General features: G+C 39.1%; 1 protein-coding gene across 18 annotated transcripts in view; it reads left to right on the forward strand.

Moving 5' to 3' along the window:
• The window catches only part of TENM3 (teneurin transmembrane protein 3), a 1396736-nt gene that overhangs the window by 1342390 nt on the left and 31484 nt on the right, over window positions 1-22862 (forward strand). For 17 of the 18 annotated variants that reach the window (XM_033060171.1, XM_033060177.1, XM_033060178.1 and 14 more), the window contains 7 exons: window positions 3280-3547; window positions 4993-5136; window positions 9478-9727; window positions 10130-10150; window positions 15354-15586; window positions 16157-16311; window positions 17156-18030. In XM_033060171.1, coding sequence (XP_032916062.1) covers window positions 3280-3547; window positions 4993-5136; window positions 9478-9727; window positions 10130-10150; window positions 15354-15586; window positions 16157-16311; window positions 17156-18030 — 1946 coding nt within the window. The remainder of the gene's footprint in view (window positions 1-3279; window positions 3548-4992; window positions 5137-9477; window positions 9728-10129; window positions 10151-15353; window positions 15587-16156; window positions 16312-17155; window positions 18031-22862) is intronic. The other variant, XM_033060182.2, reaches the window with a different exon arrangement.

Here is a 22862-nt window from a genome sequence, read left to right on the forward strand (position 1 = left end):
TACTTCTTGATTTAAATGCTAATTTAACAGCCTCAGTTGTAGGGGAAGGCTTTTGATTTTAAAGGAAAACATTTTTTCTGTCTTGAAATGAGCAGTTTCAGCTTCTACTTAAAGTATAATTTTGGCACTCCTTAATATGAGCCTTTATGTAATAGCAGCAGTTGCCAGTATCTAAAAATGCCATCTTTTCCCCTCTCAAACCTAGATCATGTTACTTTTTAATGCAGCAGCTTGGCTGTTACTTCTCAGCAAACAACTTTTTTTCTGACACTAAGACTAAAGTTTGCACTTGTTTGTGAAATGCATCCTCAAATCCTCTATTGAATTTGTTCAATTTGCCAAAAGAAAAATCACAGCAATGCAGCAGGCATTTCTCCCCCTAACTGAATTACTTATTCAGTGTTCTGAATACCATCAGAGCATGTCAGTTGAATCATACCATATTTTGGAGCAGGGAAGCATTGTAGAGCCTGGAGAGCTTCAGTCCTGCTGACCAGGAGAGACGAGGAGCCTTGCACAATTTATGTGACTCAGACACAGCCTGAACTCTCAGGACAACAACAAACTCTGTGAAAATTGAGATGACCCTTATCTGAGTCCCCTAAATTAAATATTTCATAGCTGTCCTTAGGAGAAGGTTGATCATCCATAAGTAAAATGTCAGCCATTAGAATTTGGTGGTTGGGCAATAACTCAGTCCCCGTAGGGTATCAGCCTTTCTGAAGGTAGTTTGATACTCAGTCTGTTAAAGGTGAAGTACAGACAGCTTGGTTGTGTTGGTGATTCCTGATGTGACTTTTATTCCTGGTGACTTTCCTGATTGCTTTACAATTGATGTGTTGTCATGGCTCCCATAGGAGCTCTCTGCTGTGCCTGATGATTTACCTTTCTGGATGAACATTAAACTGTTTAATTCTCTTTGTAATGCTTGATTCTGAGAGGGAGATTGAGTTGCATAACCTTACCTATACATTTCTAAAGTTCTCAAGAAAATAAGTTACTGCAGGGGATATTTTATGGAAAAAAGGAAGTTATAAGTCAGATTTCCAGCAGGCATTTGAGGCTTCTGCAGAAACTAATAATAGGGGTTTAGGTTTTGTTTTAAACCTCGCTGAGAACTGCATGAGTGTCCTAGTTTCTAATTTGATAGTAATCCAAACACACAGTGGAATTTCTTGAAAATTGAAACCTCAAGGTGTCCTCTTTATTGCCTGTTATCTCAGCCAAGAGTACTGGAAGACCACCTATGTGTTTAACACTGCTCTTCCACAGTTGCAGTTGTAAAAGAAGCAATGGTCATAACAGGAGACCACTGAAGTCCATTAAATTGTGTCCTGTTACAAGCATATTATTTCTTTTTCTCCTCTTGCTTACAGAGACCTCCATCTGTTAGACGAGTTTTAATGTGCAGTATATGAGAGTCCTGCTGATGTCTTGAGGAGGAATTTTTCTTTTGTTCCTGGGTGGTTTGTGCTTTTCCTTCAAAGTCTCAGAAAAGGAATGTGTTCACAATCACGTACCTCTCTAGAGAGAGGTGTTTTTGTTCATGTAGAAAAGATTTGTCTGTTCTCTGGATTAGACACTGTCTCTATATTGAGCTGAGGGAAAGCAGACTAGATTTACAAAGAGAAATGTGGCCACGCTCACCTCCTTCAAGGTGACTACTTGTCATTTCTTTTCAGACAGGTTGTTGGTGGGGAACAAAGACATATTCAAAGAATAAGAATTAAGAATTTAAAAATCGTTATTTAATTTGTCTTGTATCTTCCAATTCCTACTTTATTTCCTACAGCTCTATTATAGTCTTACTGGAGAACGAGAGCTTTATGTCTACATGTATCAGATGTAAATAATTATAATGCCAGACAATGAGTCAAAATAGTATTTCTGAATTTTTGTTACTATTATTGGGAAGGAAGTAGATATAATTAATACCTTATAAATCTTTCTGTAGATCCAACAAAAAATGCTAATATAGAGGATGCAGTAGCACGTGTTGCCCTCCTTGAGCATCAACCACATTACTTCACCCTATTCAACACAATTTTTTAGAAGCAGTGTCCAAGGATTTCTCTGGCATTGAAAGCTAGCAGCACTTGTTTAGTTGCCAAGTTTTGATCCCACTGAAGTCTTAAGCTTTTTGTGACAGTGCTCTTGCTGAAGTCTGCTTTTCACTTATACTAAATAGTGTTTGGTCTTCCAACTTCAGGACCAGGAGACAGAAAAGTAAAAGAAACCTTTCTTAATTTTCTTTCAAGAGTGTTTGTATAACACCACTAAGGTTCTGGGTTTGTGCCTCAGCATCCTTTGCAACCTTTGCACTATCCACCAAAGAAACATTACCTTTACAAATGTATCTAGATACATTTTTCTTCTTCTTTTATTGCTTCTATAAACCAGGATACCTGGTAGCTGCTCACACCAAGCTCTGGCTGCAGTGTTTATGTTCTGACTGAGACATAGAACAATATAGGCTGCCTTTATCCACATTACACAGAAACATTTCACATCCATCCATCACTCACTAAAGCTCCTCAGCTCAGAGGAAATGACAAGATAGAGGAAGGGAGGAACCTTTTAAAAATGAAATTGACTCATTCCACCACTGAAATGTGAAAGTGATAAGCTGATATCTGAGCAGTGAATATTGATCAGAAAATATGGAAAAACTTTCCCTGAGGCATCCTACTTATCTGTCTTCAAAATAAATGGAAGAATGCTCTAGTTTAAAATATTTACAATCCACTGGTAATGCAAATAATAAAATACTGGAAAGTTCTTCCTGCTCTTACAGGAGAAATTAGGCATCCCAACCCAAATCTCAAGCTCTTCTGTCCTTAGAGGCTCTACTGCCTTTATTAGACATTGCTTATTAGCTGGGACACAGAAAACAGGATAATGAGCAGCAATTTTCACTTAGCTGAAAGATGCCTTTTTGCCTCTCCAGGAAAAATCAGTTGGGAATGTTTTCTCATGCTTCTTTGCCCCCCCCCATATAAATAAAGGAGATAATTTTGAAATGCTTGAACAGAAAGTACCAACTAAGCAGCTTCAGTATAATGAAGAATTTAGACTTGACTTTTTAGAAGAAGTATGAAATGTCGTTATTTATTTATTTGTTTGTTTGTTTGTTTATTTTTAACCATGAAGGCCAAATATAGATTATATTTCCTAATGGATTGTCATGTAATATGTTAGCCAACCATTTATGATAGCTGCATTGTTTTGTTTAATTTTCAAATCACTTAAATACTGTATTTTTCTCTTAACAATGTGTAGGTACTTCATGAAGAAACGACAATACCAGGAACTGATTTGAAGTTATCATACTTGAGCTCCAGGGCTGCAGGATATAAATCTGTACTGAAGATTACTATGACCCAATCTGTTATACCATTTAATTTAATGAAGGTTCATCTTATGGTGGCAGTGGTGGGAAGACTTTTCCAAAAATGGTTCCCTGCATCCCCAAATCTAGCATACACCTTCATATGGGATAAAACAGATGCATATAATCAGAGGGTCTACGGATTATCTGAAGCTGTTGGTATGTGTTACAGAGGATTTTTGCACTTCAAGTTTTCTTGAAGATAGGGAAGCACACCTCAAATGCTTGTATCCATTAAGTAGAAAGTGTTTTGCAGAATAAAATTATATCAGTGGATATTGAAACATGTTAAAAAATACTAATCTAAGTTTTGAATTATGAGAAAAAAATTCCTTCAGAAGGAAAAAGAAACCATTTTCCATTCACATGAAAAGGAATGTTTTTGACTTCTATGCCTTCCCATGAAGTAGCTCTTACCTTAATAATACTTTATGGTGTTTAGTTTGCACACTCTGTGTACAGTAATTTCACGATTATAAGGCACACCATTTTGACTAAAATTTTGGTCCAAACCTGGAGTGCGGCTTATAATCAGGTGCGGCTTATAAATGGACAAAGAACGAAAAGTTGCTGTTTTAGTTTGGAGGACAAGTATCTGCTGAGAAAGGCAGGAGCTTCTCTTTGAAATGGAGAATGTAAACCCCCTCTCTCCAAATTATTATAATTTTGAAATCAAGGGGCTTTCAGGCAAAGATATGGGAATTAGGAATAACAGTTCTTCACTAGGGAAATTAAAATACAAATACAGTACTACAAAGAAACAAACTCCAAACCCTGACAAAGTCAGAGTACAACCTGACACCCTGTCAGGCAGGGTATTGGTAGCAGTCCCATTCAATGGTGGTTGCATCGTCCTGCAGTGACAGATGTGATTCAGTTGAAGCAGTGCTCCTGTAGAAGGTGCAGTTTCCCTCTAAAGGTCCAGTGGTGATGTGGAGAAATCTGGTTTTCCTCTGGAGTCCAGTGGAGAAAGGGGCTCCCTTAGTGTCCCAAAACCTCTGTTTTTATTTTGGTAAGAAATGTTGGGCTCTTCCCCCTGGCTGGAGCAACTTCCAATGGGATGAAGTAATTTTATCAGTCCCACAGTGGGACTCAATGGGCCATTAGCAGAAAATTACTCGCTGCATGAAGGATGGGTTGTGAAAAGATAAAGAACAATGCCGTGCCTGGTTTCAATGGATGGCCCATTAACAGAATATCTCCCATGGAGATAACAATCACTGCCCCCACCCTCAACAGATGGTGATAGAATAGATACCTTTTATCACACTCTGTATTCTAACCCAAGACAGTTGCCAACACCCAGACATGTGGCTTATAATCAGGTGTGTCTTATATTCATGAAATTACTGTACGTTAAACAAAGAACAATAGCAATCTGACTTACATCACTGTATCTGTCTTAATTCACTTACTCTTAATAACTAAAAATATTTTAATAATCAAAGACTGGTTAGTATTTTCAACATGGCTAAGATGCCATAGGAATTTTCATGTGTCCTAAGAGAGCAAAAGAATGTATGTAGCTTAAGGAAATCACATTCTTTGAACTCTTCTTTAGAATGGGATCCTGTACTTAATGAGGACATGTGCTGTTATTTCAGTGTCTGTAGGTTACGAGTATGAGTCTTGCTTGGATCTAACTCTGTGGGAAAAGCGGACTGCCATTTTGCAGGGTTATGAACTGGATGCCTCCAACATGGGTGGTTGGACATTGGATAAGCATCATGTGTTGGATGTTCAAAATGGTAAGGAGTTCATTTTCTTCTTGCTAGTTTTACTGCTCCAGTGCCCTGCACTTCACGTCTCTCACTCAAACTTTTTGCTATTTGCTCTATTTTTAAAAAAGGAAATTATAGAACACTTTGCAAATGGTTTTGCAAAGCTCAATGGCTTTGAGCTTTCCTGGCTCCCAGGGAAGTGGTCACATCACCAAGCCAGTTAGAGTTGGCAAGAAATGTTAGGACAATGTTCTCACGCACATGGTGTGATTCTTGAGGTTGTCCTGTGCAGGGCCAGGAGGTGGACTCAATAATCCTGTTGATCCCTTCCACCTCAGGAATAACTTCAGGATATTCTTTGTTTCTGTGATTTACATTGGATGTCATGCTTTGCATCCTATAAATACATATGCATGAATAAATTCATCAAACAGTCTGTGTTTCATATCCTGAGGTGGGTTGACTCTGTTTGGAAACCAAAGCCACCCAGTCACTCCCTAGCTGAACAGGGGAGAGAAAACTGAATGAAAGGTTCATGAGTTGAGATAAGGACAGGGATAGATCACTCACCTGGATCAGTCACTGTCATGGGCAAAACAGAATTGACTTGGGAAAATTATTTTAATTTATTACCAGAAAATCACAGTAGTGTAGTGACAAAGAAAACCAATCTTAAAAACAACTCCCCAATCCTCCCTTCTTTCCAGGCTTAACTTTACTCCTGAATTCTCCACCTTCTCCCTTCCCTGCCAGTGGTGCAGGGACATGGGGAATGGAGGCTGTGGTCAGTTCATCACAGCCTGTCTCTGTCACTCCTTCCTCCTCAGGGAAAGAACTCCTTACCCTCTTCCCGGCTCCAGCATGGGCTCCCTCCCACAGTAGACAGTCTCCATGAACTTCTCCAGTGTGAGTCCTTCCCATGGGCTGCAGTTCTTCACAATAGCTCCAGTGTGGGTCTGCTCTGTGGGGAGCAGTGTTTCAGGAACAGATAGCTGCAATGGGATCACAAGTGCTGGCAGAAAACCTGGTTCAGTACAGGCTCCTCTCTCCATGTGTCCAGAGGCCCTGCCAAGAGCCTGCTCCAGCATGAGCTTCTCACAGGGGTCATAGCCTCCAAGGGCATCCCCTTGCTCTGATGTGGGCTCTCCAGGTGGATATGTGCTCCACCATGGACCCCCATGTTCTGCAGGGGCACAGCAGCCGCACCATGTTCTTCTCCCATGGGCTGCAGGGGAATCTCTGCTCTGGTACCTGCAGCACCTCCTCCTTCTCCTTCTGCAGACCTTGCTGTTTGCAGAGCTGTTGCTTGCTCATATTCTCACTCCTCTCTCCAGCTGAAATTTGCTGTTGCACAATAACTTTGGCATCAAAGTATATTTGTCGAGCATGCTGCTCAGCAACTGTTTGCAGGGTGCCATGCTAAGGAAACCTCAGCTCAACACTGAACAGGAAGAAATTTGGAAAAACTTGGCTGGAAGCGTGTAGGGAAGGTGAAGTAAACACTCACAAAGCTTAAAGTAGTAGTTGGTAGCACTAGATTTTCATGCAAGATAGGAATCCAGAGTAATTATCAGGAAGATCATCACTTCTGCAGTACTTGATGTCCTGTGAAGGTCTCCCCCTAGTACACAAGCTTATTATGTGTAACACAGTAGTCAACACCTAAAGCATTGCCTCTGACTGCTAGGGAAACAAGGTAACCAAGTCAAGGGAAAAGGTGTCACTGTACCTAATATAAAATGTTAAAAAAAAAAACGCAAAACCTGTGCAGATTATTGTAAAATAATCCATCTAAAAATGTAAAGAACTATAATTATAAATATATGTGTAAGATTGATTCTGTTCACTGGGTAAATTGATTATGGCTTTAAATTATGTTTAAGAGTACATTTGACAAGTAAAAACTTTTCAAATTGTCATGTGTCTAATTGAATAAACCAAGTGGAGAGTTGTAATGACAAGGTGGATGTGATGCATAATCTATTCAGAAGAGAGTGCACACAGTGTTTGCATGGAAATCCAAACTACTGCAGTAAATAGTCTAATGTACATCTTTTAGTCTGTGATAATAGAGGAGAAATGTGAAGGACCAATTTTTCAAGGTAATGACAGAATAAATCAGGTGCAATAGTGCACTGTGCTGACTTCTAGAATTCCTCTGATGAAAATTGTAGAACTCAGCTATTTCAGGCAAAATTATAGTGCCATGATTGTCATAAATGATGTAATCATAGGAGAGGGGATTTCGTATACTGTTAATGCATTCTGGTTTTAACTATTCATGAAAAATGCATTTTTCCTCTTATGATTTAGATTACTTATTTAGATTACTTGCCATTAGGTTTCCATAAACCATTTTCATTTTTTCCAATTTTATTATGTTTATTGGTTTTACATTTATAATCTCTTGCATTTTATAACATTAAAAGCAGTGAAGACACCTAAAATATTTAAAGAGGAAAGCAAAGTATTTTTTCTCATACTTTTCCATACAAATCGTGTACTTTGGGAGTGAGGAGGGAAAGAGAAATGCATCTTAAATTTCTTCTAAACTTCTCAAAAGATTACTGTATCCCTCAGCTCCAAACTGCATGAAACTCTGGGCATGCAATCAATAAAACCCAGATCTCTCTACAGTACAAAGTCATGTGTGGTTTACATGGATTATACCATGGAAAGACATATGGTGACTTATGAGAAGAACTGTAATAGCTGACCATTTGTGGAGGACACCTTAATGGATTCATCATGAGATTGAAAAATAAGGGTCCTGGCAACATTTTAACATACAGTAATTTCACGAATACAAGCCGCACTGTTTTGACCAAAATTTTGCTCTCATACCGTGAAAGCGGCTAATATTCAGGTGTGGCCAATATGTGAATAATTTTCTGACATTTTCAACCCTGGGAGTGCAAACCAAGTCAGTGCAAACTGCAAAGTCGAGCTCCTGCCAGTAAAACCCTGCATTTACGTGGTTGTTACAAATTGATACTCTGTTGCGTGGCAGGTGGAGCTGCTCTGTGCAGGCAGCACAGGGGGTGGGGAAGGCGGGGCAGCTCTCTCCTGCTGGCCCCGCGGCTCGGAGGAGGCAGGGGCAGCTCTCTCCACTTGGCCCCGCGGCTCGGGGGAAGGCGGGCAGCTCTCTCCGCTTGGCCCCACGGCTCGGGGGAGGCAGGGACAGCTCTCTCCGCTTGGCCCCGCGGCTCGGAGGAGGCAGGGGCAGCTCTTTTCTGCTGGTCCCGCGGCTCGGGGGAAGGCGGGCAGCTCTCTCCGCTTGGCCCCGCAGCTCGGAGGGCTCCCGTCCCCACATGCCGCTGCCACAGGAGCAGGCAGGCTCCATCCCCGGCTCCCATGGCTGCTGCAGCTGCCGGCGGGCTCTGTGCCCCCCCTGCTGCTGTGGGGCAGCGCCGGGCCGGGGTGACCGAGCCCAGCGGTGGTGGCGGCCGGCCCCGAGCATCCCCGCCGAACGGCAGCACCAAGCTGGGCCACCCAGCCCTGTCGGCAGCCCCGAGCCCTCATGGCCCGAGCCGAGCCAGTAAACCCCGCCCTGCCGCGATTCTGTTACTATTTGGCAACTTTGTTGCACGCGGGTCCTCGCTGCGAACACAGAGCGGCTTATACTCGGGTGCAGCTTATTTATGGACAAAAAACAAAATGTTTGCCAACACCCGGCCATGCGGCTTATACTCAGTGCGGCTTATATTCGTGAATTTACTGTACTTTTTCCCCCCCGCCAAGACTGAAGATTTAGCATAAAGCATCCATTTTTCCTCTCAGATTTCTTACATAGGCTGTAAGGAAGAAAAATACTGCTGGCACATTGCTTTTTTCTTCACAAAATTATTGTTTCTTTCATGCCTCAAAGCAGAATTAAGTTTTAGAGGCAGGTTGGCCTGGCACCACATTTTTTTTGTTGTTTTGACATTTTTAATAACTACCTATAACTGCAGATATGGTATTGAGGCAGACTTTGTTGCCAGAGGAACACTTAGGTTGTAAGCTGAGTAAAGAATCTTTTATAATGTAAAATTGAGACAATCTACAACTTTTTGAAGTGGCTCTTCAATTAATATTTACAATTTGCAACAGTAATCCACTTCAGATTACATTTGACATGATATTCATAATTAGTTATACTAGGACTTTACAAATACAATTTGCAAATATATTCTTTTTCTTTTTTTATAAAGCACATTAGAATTTCAGTCCTTTCTGGGCTATTTCAAAACTGTAAAGATTACTAAACTTATACTAACTAGGTAAAACAATATTTAGAATTCTTTTGCATCATTTTATGTGTATACATTCAGAGTTTTTATAATGTTATTGGGTCTTGGTTTGTTTTTTTTCTCTATTATCTGGCAGGAATCCTCTACAAAGGGAATGGTGAAAATCAATTTATATCTCAGCAACCCCCAGTTGTTAGTAGCATTATGGGCAACGGGAGACGACGCAGCATCTCCTGTCCAAGTTGTAATGGTCAAGCTGATGGTAATAAATTACTGGCTCCAGTTGCCTTAGCTTGTGGGATAGATGGCAGTCTGTACGTGGGGGATTTCAACTACGTTCGGCGGATATTCCCATCTGGAAATGTAACTAGTGTTCTGGAGCTAAGGTATGTTTTTTTTCTCATCCTGGACTTTTGGAGTTATGAGTTACTGTGGCAAATTAAAGTAGTGAATAAATTTCTGGCATTGTGTAAGTTTGAGAATGCTTTTGGGAACAAAACAGAAGTTGAGTCTAAGGATTTTAAAAGAATTTAGAACTGAAATGAAAACATTTTACCCCCTTAAAATATTTCAACTATGCTTATCTAAATGTGAGAATTTAATCTACCCAAAGTAATAATTCTGCATATTATAAGAGTTAACGTGATCAACATAAGTTGACAAGGGACAATCATTCACCACTTCACTAATGATAGATATAAATGTTGCCTTCTTCTCATCTTTTAACATCCTTTCTGAATGTTTGTCTAATAATGTTTTTCTGTTCTTTTTTACTTGCTCCCACCAAGAAATAAAGATTTTAGACATAGGTAAGCATTCCTTAAAGAAGATTTATATTTTTCTAACTGTTCTTCTTTCTTTTTTAACAAATGAATGCTTATAATGGGCAAGTCATTTCTGAGATGTATTACTAGAAAAGAGGAGTATTTTTCAAAAATAATGAGTTCATATGTTTTAGTTATGTCAACTGTCAGGCTGTATCGTCCTTTCTGATGAGTTCCTCTTTTCTCATCACTCTCTGTCCACAGTCAGGCTTCTTGTTATGCTTGTGTGTGCCCTCCTTTGCTGTTCCCTCATCTCTGCTCACTCCTTGCTGGCAGCATTTTTGCTGATCCTATCAAAACTCACTCATTAATCAGATGCACCAAATATGATGAGATTGGCATATAAAAGTATCAAGGGAGTTCATTTCATTAGCTTTTTGATTTTGACTCTTTTCAGGCTCTCATTTAACAGATTTGTTTCTTTAAAGATGAGTTTCTTTTAATAATGGAAGTTGAAATAGCAATAACACAACTCCAGGAGTTAAGATTTTAAAATACACCAAGACTCACAATATTGGTCATAGAAAAAACAGTAATCAGAGGACTGTAGTATAGCATTCATCCATCCTGGCATTGCTACAATAATGGCAAGAACAGAAGAGTAGGTGGATGCTTAGAATTGCTTTGCTACCACAGCAGCTGGTGCTGATAAGAAGTAAAAAATCAGAGTCATGCTAAAATCTTGTGGCAGACATGAAACCCTGCAAACCTTTGTGGCAGAACTGATAAATATACAGCTTAGCAGGCCCACTGGTACCTTTCTCTCCTTTTTGCTGCCAATCTTTTTCTTTCCTTGTTTTTAAACAAATGCCAGTCATATCTCTGTTGTCCTTGTATTTTAAATTCACTTTTCTTTGGACATACTTCTGTGTGAGGAAGGGTTCTATTTTCAAAAATAAGTTTCAAATGTGTTTGGCAAAAAATTCCATGACTAAATAAAGTCTATGCATCAGTGCTAATGATCAGAATTGGTTCTGTGGGTTTTTTTCTAGGAATGACTTGGAGGCAGTCTCTTCTGTTTGGTGGGCTTAGGGTTTCACTATTACAATTAGTTTGTATGTGTTCCACCACTCTTAAAATAATTATATCCCTTGTGGCATCACAAAGTTGTGATTGCAGATAGATAGGACATTGTCTTGGCAAATACACAGAACATGGAATAATACTTAGAAAGGGGATGTGGAATGTACAAAAGGGGATTAGAGAGTGGGGATGCATATTGAGGTTTGTTTTGCTGTGATTTAGTAGCACCATCCTCCCCTACCTCTGGCAGAACTGTGGTCACAGCCTCAACTGCAGCGTTTCAGAAACTGGAACCCTGCATATAAGAAAAGCTGGTTAGGGAGAATACTGAATTTCTGCTTTATTCATGCCTAAACATGCAGAAGCTCTGGGCAATCATACCCAATCAAAAACTGCAATCACAAATTAGTGTAACAGCATGGGCCCATATAGCAGCTGTGAAGTGGGGGTTCTTCCTGAGGCAGGAGGAGACAGAGGATTCTGGAGAGCTGGCTCTGCAAGAGCACTAATGGAGCCAGCAGGCAGGAGGTGTGGAGCCCACTGTGTAGCCCAACAAGATTTATTATGAGTCTGAGTTTTCTCTCATATCATACAACATTTTCCTGGTGTCCACTCTCAGCTTCAGAGATTTGCTGATGAGAGACTTCCTAAGCCAAGAGTGGGATCTTTATGCCTAACATCCCCTGGCAGCTTTTTATTCTGTTGCTTTAGCTGCCTTTTATTTAAGACATGTAAACTCTTAGGATCCACCAATTCTTCTTGCCATAGGCTCTCCAGCTAAGGACACACTGTGAGACCAAATGCCTTCTTTTGGCTGCATGAATTTGTACAGAGTCCTGTGAAATTCTGTAGAGGGAAGCACATCTGTCTGGCCTGTAAGAGGAGAAGGGAGCAAATGTCCAGTTTCACTGACAAGCCCTTTCAGACTGTTGAGGAGATTTCTGATTAAATTGCAGTTTGGAAAACAGCCCTCAACAGACCACTTTGCAAAAGATAATTGTTGGGTATTAGAAAAAAATGCACTAAAAAATGCATTCCCCAAGTAGAACTACTGAATGAGGATAAATACTAGTTCAGATATCTTGTCTATTCAAGCACTCACCTTTCCTGGCCTATAAACACAGTACTTCAGCGCAGTGTGATGTGTCTCCTATCTCAAGAAGCCTTTTAGAGAGAGAATGCAGATCAAATTTCTCCTCTCATGTACCAGTGACCTCACATTTTTTTCAATCTCAAAGCTGAAATGATGTCTTTATACACACTGCTGCCTGTGGATGATTAATGCTGATAGGCATTCATGGAAGAAGTCATTTTGAGAAGGACTTTGAAGACAGGGAGGTCTTTTGTAGGCTATGGCACTATCCCAAGTCTGTAGAGAGCCAGAAAAAAATGTTTAACAAAACATAAAAACAACTTTGAGGGGATATATGATTTAAAGGACACATAGCAAAGAAAAGAGAGACAGGAATTGAAGCAGGAGGAGTATTTTGGAAAAATCTGTATATGGAGAATAGTCCAGGTGATCTGACAGCTGAAGAGTCAAAAGATCAGCCTAAGCAAGATAAAAGCAAAGGGAAATAGATCATTACAGCTCTGTGCACATGTGTGCCCACTTTCGATTCAAAGTGCTTACTATTATTCAGCATAGACAGAACAAGTTAATTTTTAGACATTTGTCTTTACAGGGGCCAGTGTGGGTATGTAACTCCATGTTTTGCAGGCTACTGAAAGTGATTAGGCAATACTGAATGAGTCAATAAGTCACGGGCTGGAGATTTCATTTCTTTGCATTTGTTGTTATTGGTAGAAGGCAGAAGCTTAATTTCATTTCAGGGTACAATAAAATTGCATAAACTCTGCAGCTTTCCAGCTGCTGGCTGCTTATCCCTGTACTATTTTTGAGATCTGCATAGTGCTCATGGATGTTTTCTGGCTAGAAAACAAATGTAGTTTTCACTTGACAGTTATTCAATTCCTCAAATTGTGTCTTTCTCCCATAAATTGTTGGGGGCTAAAGCCTCCTCAACTGTTCAACCTTCACCTGAAAAGAAGTGCTGAGGTTAAGCCTGTTGTTTCAGCTCAGAAAGGAGCCATCAGTCATCCATGTATGGCAAGTTGGAGAGTTTCTATTGATTCAGTAGTAATATCCTATTCACTTCCAAACTTGGAGGGATTTTTTAATAAAATGAGAAAATGCATTTAAATCATCATGTGTATTTTTTGGTTTAATGAGGATACACTGCTTATCATGAAAACTCATCCCGATTTCTTTTTTGTTGGAATTAATTAGAATATACATCTTCAGATTTATGAAGAAAAGAGCTTTAAAATTCTTTTTGCAAATAAGTAATTGTGTTAGGCATAAATTACTTACTTTTTGATTTGATGACTTCTTATTCCAGTGGCTGAAAAATATGACTGAGCAGTGTTAGATGGGTTGAAGAGAGGTACTTTAATTTAGATTTCAGTAGAACAAGAACTTTATTTTAAATTACAATGAAATAAAATTTAATTGCACATTTCACATCATGCAATGTGTTTATATTTGAAGTGTTTGCAAAGTTTCTTAAAGACCAAAGTAATCATGTAAATGGGTATAATTTAATTTGCAGTCTATGGAGGTATAAATAATTCGTACACTACATAGTGATCATATTAAATGATCACTGCATAAATTAAGCTTTTGAAAATACCTTCCAACTATTTAGCACATTGGCAATAATAGATTTGTAAGACAGAAATTTAAAGTAAGCCTGTATTTGATTGTTTTCAGACACGCTGTACAACACTGTGCAATAGCAGAGCTTTTTAAGAGGTGCTAATCACTGTGTATTTGATTTCATTAGTCTGTTTCACTTGGTTTCATTCGTTCTGAACCAACATGTTAAAAGTCTTAAAACCAAATAAAATCCTATTTATGCAACACATTTTTTTCTGTGTTTTTGCAATTGGATAGCTATAAAAATCTGTCCCTGCAAAAATACATAATTTGTTCACACGTTGTTCCTGTTGGTCTCTTGTTGCATTTTCCAAGTGGCAGTACAAAAAAATGTGTTACATTAGCACAGTTATGTATTTACAAAACGTGAAGTATAGCATTCTGTGAACAGATGTTTGGCTACCACCAGACTGGTAGATCTGTTTAAGCAGCGCTTTTGCAAACATCAGAAGTGACTGTTCTGACACTCTGCTTCAATCCATGAAGGGAGCATCTGAAATTACCTCATGTATTTACATGACCTTATTTCAGCTCTTCATGCCATGAATTAGGTCAGGAATCCCAACTGCAGTGGGTTAAGTTTCTACATCATAATATATCAACACAAAAGGCAATCTCCAGGGCTGTTTTTTTAACCAGCAGGGAAGTAATTCTCAATTATGTGGCACCAGTGGAGAGGCAAAATGTACGTTTCTGGGAAAATGGTTAGCAATATATATTTTCACTGTAATAAAGACTGTGCTGGCATAGTTAGCAGGTTTCTGCCAATCTGTACAATTATTTGAAATATGACTCTGACTTTAGAAGAATGGAAAAGGTCTGCTTGGTCTCTGGTGGAAGAGATGACATTTCCTAATGTGTTAAATCATGTGTATCACACATTTGAAAGCAGTGGATTAAACAAATACTTACAAATGATGTCTTATCTCTTGCCTGTGAACGCATCATTCAAACTCTGTCTTATCTATTTATGAATTACATTAACCATGAACCCCAACAGCCTTATATAAATTATAATAAAACAGATAGGATAATACCAACAAAGTGTAAGTGAAGGCTGGGCTCTTGCTGCAAAATTAGGGACTAGATCCAGGTTCCCAGAAGTTTCAGAAGGTTTTAAACTCCAGTATTTTTATTTGGCTTAGTAGAGAGACATCTGCAGTCTCTAATGAGAGAGCCTGAACTGGCCAGAGAGCATTAAAGACAAAATGGATCTTCATTCCCCAGAGGATTAATGTAGATTGGACTGTCTGTGACACAGATGAGAAATGTAGACCAAAACCGTTTTGGGGCCATGACCTGTGCTACCTATGCATGGAGCATCACCATTGACCTTAACTCTGTCTACGTTACTGCACACTGCACAGGAACTAAACTGTTTTCTCCTTGATCCAATATCAGGTGCAATTAACTACAGCATATGCAATGTGTAATTCCATTTTCCAGCAACAACCCAGCTCACAGATACTACCTCGCTACTGACCCCGTGACGGGAGATCTGTACGTTTCCGACACAAACACACGCAGGATTTATCGGCCCAAGTCGCTCACTGGTGCGAAAGACCTCACCAAAAACGTTGAGGTGATTGGAGGAACAGGGGAGCAGTGCCTGCCATTCGATGAGGCAAGGTGTGGTGATGGAGGCAAGGCAGTGGAGGCAACTCTCATGAGCCCTAAAGGTAAAAAGAGTTCTCCTTCTGTAACATTCAAAATAATACAGATGTTAAGAGCTGGGGGCATGATCATATTTAATTACTGAATTCAACAACTGGCTCCAAAAATTGAGGATTTGAGTGACTTTTTCCAAGTAGAAAGTCTATCAAGGGAGAGAGCTACAGGGGGCTTATTTTTTTGAAATCAATTAGGGTTGATTTTTTAGGAAGTATTTGGCTTGAGTGATTATTGAGCATTTTTAAATGCTCAGTAATAGCATTTAGATTATGTGTTTGGCAGGCAGCAGTGAATATCTAAAATGAGCATTGCTTTTGGTTCCATTTACCCCATGTTAAAGTTAACTTAAAAACAAGTCCCTTCCCAACATATAAAAGCAAGTGAACAGCAAATGCAATCAACAGTAGTAGATTTCATGCTGAATATTGGTTTTTCATGCAAAATACATTAACAAGCTGAGACCAGATTTTCTGCCTACAATTTCACTAGATACTTGCTGCCTATACCCTTAGTTATGGATAATATATTCACTGCTGGCACAACAAAAAAAAACCTAATCTTTATTTACTTCACTGAAGGAATAGCAATAGACAAGAATGGGTTAATCTACTTTGTTGATGGGACCATGATCAGAAAAGTGGATCAGAATGGAATAATATCGACTTTGCTTGGCTCCAATGACCTCACCTCAGCACGACCTCTAACCTGTGATACCAGCATGCACATCAGCCAGGTACTTTTCAGTTGCTGCTAATTTGGAAAGCTGAGCTGAGCTGACATGCAGCTTTCACACCCCTTAAAATAAAACTGGGTGGAGTGTGATGGATATTTAACAGCAGGTTTGGGGGAGAAAGCAACTTGTTCCACGGGTGTGAATTGCACTGTATTCTCTTAGCTATAAATGCTGCCATATTCGATTTTTCTGCCCATAAAGTTCAGTTTGGTTTAGAACAGCAAAACTATCAGCAGGAAACATTAAGCCTGGTAGTAAATACTGGGAGAATGGCATATCTGTTAGAACTATCTTGGCGTGTTGATGTTTTCTGAATTGCTGACATCCTTAGCCTACCAGAGTGTGTGAAAGGATTTACACAAAACCCCTGTTCTTTTCTATTTGTCTTAAAAACTTGTGTAGGTAAGAAGGGACATGTCAGTAGTGGTATGTTCAAAAAATGGAGTACAGTGTTTCATAATCTGGAAGATAGTATGTTATTTTTTCTGCCACAAGAATAAAACATGAATACTGTTGACAAGTATTTAGACATTTATATCTGTGTCTATAGTTATTTATGCATTTGTGATACAGAAAAGTATTGTATTTATTGGAGGGAAAACTCAACCTGTATTATAGTTTCAATGCAACTGGCTTTCTTTTCAATAAAATGGATGCCTGAATATTGTCCCCCTTGCCTCCCTGAAAAGCTTTAGTTTGCCGCATGTATTTATGCAAGTTCTTCAGTTGTGATTGCTTGCAGCAGATGGAAAACATCCTTACAGCAGTGTCTAAAATGGAAGGTTAATTAATTAATTTAATCTGCACTGGCTAGCTGTTTAACAAAACACTTGTGTTTGTTTAGGTTCGTCTGGAATGGCCTACAGATTTAGCTATCAACCCAATGGATAACTCTATTTATGTTCTGGATAACAACGTGGTTCTGCAGATCACTGAAAACCGCCAGGTTCGCATTGCTGCAGGGAGGCCGATGCACTGCCAGGTTCCTGGGGTGGAGTACACGGTGGGCAAACACGCTGTCCAGACCACACTGGAGTCAGCCACTGCCATTGCTGTGTCCTACAGCGGGGTGCTTTACATTACAGAAACGGATGAAAAAAAGATCAATAGGATAAGACAGGTCACAACTGATGGAGAGATCTCTTTAGTTGCTGGAATACCCTCAGAGTGTGATTGCAAAAATGACGTTAACTGTGACTGTTACCAAAATGGAGATGGCTATGCTAAAGATGCCAAACTTAATGCACCTTCCTCCTTAGCTGTGTCTCCAGATGGTACCCTGTATATTGCTGATCTGGGAAACATTAGGATCCGGGCTGTGTCAAAGAACAAACCCTTAATGAATTCAGTGAACTCCTATGAAGTTGCTTCTCCAACTGACCAAGAGCTGTATATCTTTGATGTCAATGGTACTCACCAGTACACCGTGAGTTTAGTCACCGGAGACTACCTGTACAATTTTAGCTACAGTAATGACAATGATATTACCGCGATAACGGACAGCAATGGGAATACTCTTCGGATCAGGCGGGATCCCAACCGGATGCCAGTAAGAGTGGTCTCTCCTGATAACCAAGTCATCTGGCTGACCATAGGCACCAATGGATGCTTGAAAAGCATGACTGCACAAGGGCAGGAGCTGGTCTTATTTACCTACCATGGCAACAGTGGACTTCTGGCAACTAAAAGCGATGAGACTGGATGGACCACTTTTTTTGAGTAAGTACATAAAATAAAGTCAGATGCCTTATAGTTTTTTATTGAGTTCTACAGAACCATTTGAAGTATTTCTGGGTGAAGTAACTGTAAAGTTGACCCTTGATAACAAAAAAGCACAGAAAGATACTTTTAATTTTCCATTCTGTCTTCCTCTGTCTTACTTGTCTGACTTTTTCTGAACATTGGGTCTGAATAATTTTGAATTCATTATTGTGAACTTCAGTTTTATATATTGAAATAATAGTGAGACAACATTTCACTCTTGTCAAGAAATTTTTAACTCAGACAACCATGGGTTTGTAGATTTGCATCAAAAACTACATTTTCATCCCACTTGCTCATTAGATTGACATTCTTCTGCTCAAATACTGACAAGAAATTTGTCTTCACTGCTCTTTTTTCTTTTTTTTTAAGTAAAAGCATTTCTGCATGGTCTTTCTTCCAAAAATAACATCTGGGTGGGTAGTAAAAGGTTGTGTTTCACTGAGTGGCAAATACGCAGGAAGGATCTCCTGGACAGAACAGAAGGCTTTCACACAGGTGGACCCAGCTGGAGGAAACTGAGAACAGAAATGTGGGATGTGGGGGAAGTATCATTCCTGTAGGAATAAACTGAAAATACAGAAACCACCATGTACAGGTGCAAACACAACAGCAAGAGGTATTGCTGGAACAGTAGGACTTGTAATTTTACCAACCTCAGAAAAAATCTTTCCAGTGAATTGCTTCAACCTGTGTTGCACTCATTAAGTCATCAATGCCTGTTCATAACAGACGGATTAGCAAAGCATTTTACAGAATCCTCAATTATATTGACTAAGGAAGATCATGACAATTTATAGATAAACTAGTAGAACCAGAGAATTCACATACAGGCTTTATAGACAACTTCATCTCCAAATGATCTGAACTGCCAACTGATACAGCAAAACATAACAAAAACGCAGCTTAAAACAGAAACCATTTTTTCAGTAAATGTCAATGTAGAATTAACACAAAATTTTTTTTAGTTGTCTCTGTCAGCTGGAAAAATATGTGTATTTTTATCTCACATGAAAAACATCATGATATTGAGTAAAAAGGTATCTACGAAGGAGTGGAAGATGTAGTGTTAGTGTGATAAGTAAAACTGTTAAGAGGCCCTCTAGTTGAACTATTCAGGATTACAAAGGGCATCATGAAAATTCAGTAAGTCCCTCTTCCTTTTTTTTCCCCCTCTTCTTTTCTCATATCTTTATGATGAAATGCAGTAGCAACTGCTGCCAAGGTCAGGGCCTAAGAAAAAGCTTTCAATTCAACAGACATGATAAAGAAAATAAAGTGCCAGTGTCAGGCAGTGGCAGGAAAGCCAAACATCTGTGTTCTGAGATAACTTCATATTTCTGTCAGTGTACATTTGGCTGAGGCAGTGTGCAGGAGGGCTCTGAGCACCTGTATCTACTCTCCAGCCTTTACAGATGCCCATCAGAGACACAAGAGCAGCAGGTGCTGCTTCACTGCATATTGTGTTCTGAAGTGGAGACAGAAATGCTGATCCCTGACAAAGACAGCAGGTGGGATAGTACTGCTGCCAGTTTTAAGGTATTCTTACAATAATCAGTAAATTGGCAGGGCTTTGGTAGCGGGCACCTTCCCAAAGCATTAACACACATCTGTAATATTTAATTGTGCTTTGGTGCATCCACTGTGTATCTTTTAAGGTCCTGCCAAGAGGACACAGAAGCATAGCAAGGATACACAGAGGAATGAGAAAGTGTTTGATTGGGAGGGCAAGTGTTCTCCTTGTCATGAGTGAGCCCTGTCCTTCATGCTGAGAGACCAAAGCACAGCTTTAGGTGGGCTGGGAATAGCCATCCATTTCCACAGAGAGTAAAGTCAGTGTTTAACTGTGACAGACACAGCCACTTGTTTCCAATAGGCAAGCTGGGGAAGACAGTCAGTTTGGGGGACAGTGAAGTCCCATACAGAAATTAAGGGATCTGCTCGGTACAGCAGGCACTTTAAATCATGCTGGCATTCATACTGCCTAATTGAGGACCTAGAGTTTTAATCAGGGCAGTAATTTCTGGCCATGTTATCTGTAGTTTCTGTGTAGCCTACTGTTGTGCACCGCAGTAGCCGGTGGCTGCTGAATGTATCTGCGTGATCGCAAAAGAAGTGGCTGCTGTATTCACTATTCAGTGGGTGATAGGTCTGTAGTTTTCATCATAGGGAGAATTTAGGGTACTGCGTGTCATGAAGTACATTGCTATTTCCTGAGTCTGTAAATAGCCGTCTTTCACACCTGATCTGCTTTCATGCAGACTTTCTGGTCTGAGTTAGGTTATGTCCAGCTGGTTTACAAAGAGCCCAAAGGGCAGGCTATTCCCCTCAGTAAGTATTAGTATTATTTCCAAGCTGCTGCTTATACACTTCCTAAACAATTACCTCCAACCAATGTCTCGTTAGAATTCCCAAGCTGAAGTGATTATGGAAAAAGCTAGGCAATTTCACTCTCCCCAAATTTGCAAGTGTATGAGGCTTTTGCAGAAGCAAAGATATTTATCTCATCCCTGTAGCCATGATGAAACAGTAATCTGTTTAATTGCAACAAGGAAGATTCAGATCAGACATTTGGAGGAACTTCACGGTGAAGATTTTGGAACCCTGGAGCAAACAATGATAGTGACCCCTTGCCCTTCATAGACTGTCTTTAAAAACAGATCAGACATCTTTCAGGACCAACGCAGGAAGAACAGATCCTGCCCTGGGGTAGAGGTTGGACTGTATGACCTCTCAAATTCCCTTCCAGTAATGTTTTCTATGATGCTCTGTACAAGTTAAAAACCAAAAATAAAAAATTTTACTGATCATGTAAAGCTAAAGGGAATAAGGGGCAGGGGGAAGGCACTGTGTTATTTTTCTTGCCAAAACAGCATTCTTAAAAACATCCATCAATCATCATAGCTGCTTGCTTCTTTTGAACATAAAATCCCCGCATGCCAAATGTATGTCTATATATTTCCCTTTGGAAGCAAAAAAATAATTGTGAACACAACTCTTTTGCCATTTTTTATTCTAAGATCAAGTATTATTGTGACTTTTTGGTACTGATGATTTGGATGATTTATAACATTAAATCTGACGACGCTGAGTTTCAAGAGGTTTCTGCTACTATTGCCAAAATAGATGGAGACTGAATTATCATAGAAGAGTTTGTTTGGGGGTGACATTATGTACAAGTGGGCATGTCTCAGCTTCTGCATATTCATGTTTGTAAGTAGTATGGGCTAAAACATTTTCAGGTGAAATGTCTTCTGTTAAAAAAATGAAGTCTTGTTAAAATGGAAAGGTATGCCTCAAACATCAAGTGAAGAATATGAAATTATGAAAAGAAATCATGCTGACTTCATAGCATAATATTTCAACTTCATTGCTGAATGCATTTTCTTTTAATATCACAGTTTATTTATGCCTTTTATTAACTCTATTACTCAAACTCTCAAAATATTTTGAGAAAAGGATAGAATTAATATTCCATGGTGAATTCATACTTTCTTCCTCTCACAGTTAAAAATATTCTACTCTTAGAATGTCCAATGGACTAGAAATGCCTTTTGTCAACTAACTTTGAGTGCAGCTGGGTTTTTTCACCTTTCAATTGTCACAGATCTGTTTAAGGGCTGAAAATACAGAGGAAAAATACTGTGGGTTTAGTAATAAAGTTTCAGTCTTAGGAGCAACTCAGGAATAGCTTTGTTAAATATTCTCCTGTGCAAATCTGGTTGTATAAGGAGAGCATGGATCTATAGAACTTATTTCAGCAGAGTTCTCAGTGGTTTGAGAGCAGGTCCTTTTTTTTTTCAGAACTTCAGTGCAAAGGGGAGATATTTGCAAAAACATTGCATCTCAAAAATTGGCACTCACTGCTCTAGCACATACTAAAGCATTTGGTCTTGTTTCTTTTCATGGCTTTTTTCCACAATTTAAATCACACTAATATCAGATCCAAAAGAAATTTACTTTTTTTATTAATTTTAGTCTGGACACTAATTAATCTGTAATTTATTTTATTTAGTCTCCTATTTTCCTGAAGAAGGGAAGGACTCACACACAAGAAATATTTTTTTACATTCTTTTTGATTTCTACAGTGAAATTATAAGTACTAGCTTGAATTACTAAGGATATAATGTAATCTGTTTTCTTTGTCTGTTTACAGATTTGGAGATTTTTAATATCTTTATGGCAAAATGGATTTGTAAATTTCTATTTTGCTAAGGGTTATAGTGTACTCAACAAAACTGACACCTTATATTTCAGGAATGTGTACCTTTTTGAAGCACTGTTGTTCAAATTCATAGTAACTGTTTTCTGTTTCTAGAGGTCCAAAAACTTGCTGGATAAAAATGGTATTAAGAGCTTTTACAAAAATGATTGAAAATGCATGCATACTAAAAAACCAATGGAGCGATATGAAGCTAAAAGTTGCCCAGATTAGGTTTTATAATGAAATTATAGTATTAAACAAGGTATAAAAGTAATCAGCCTAATAAAATTCTCTTACAAAATTCTGAGATATCTGAACTGGAAACTATTAACTAAAACTGCATATTATATATACATAATATGAACATTTTAACAGAAAAATCTTAAAAGTTAAACTAATTATCTGCATATTAGCATTGTGGAAGTGACACTGTGCCTGTGTGCCTGTGTGGCATTATTTCTATGCAGCAGTTTCCATTCTGAGTTTACGTACAGATAGCTAAGCCAGGCGCACAAAAAGAGAGATTTCTCTTGACCTGAGTTTTGAAATACCAGACGCAAAAGCCTAAAAAACTTTGCAGGTGCC

This window comes from Catharus ustulatus, chromosome 5 (assembly GCF_009819885.2).
Source record: "Catharus ustulatus isolate bCatUst1 chromosome 5, bCatUst1.pri.v2, whole genome shotgun sequence".
In the NCBI taxonomy this organism is placed as follows: domain Eukaryota; kingdom Metazoa; phylum Chordata; class Aves; order Passeriformes; family Turdidae; genus Catharus; species Catharus ustulatus.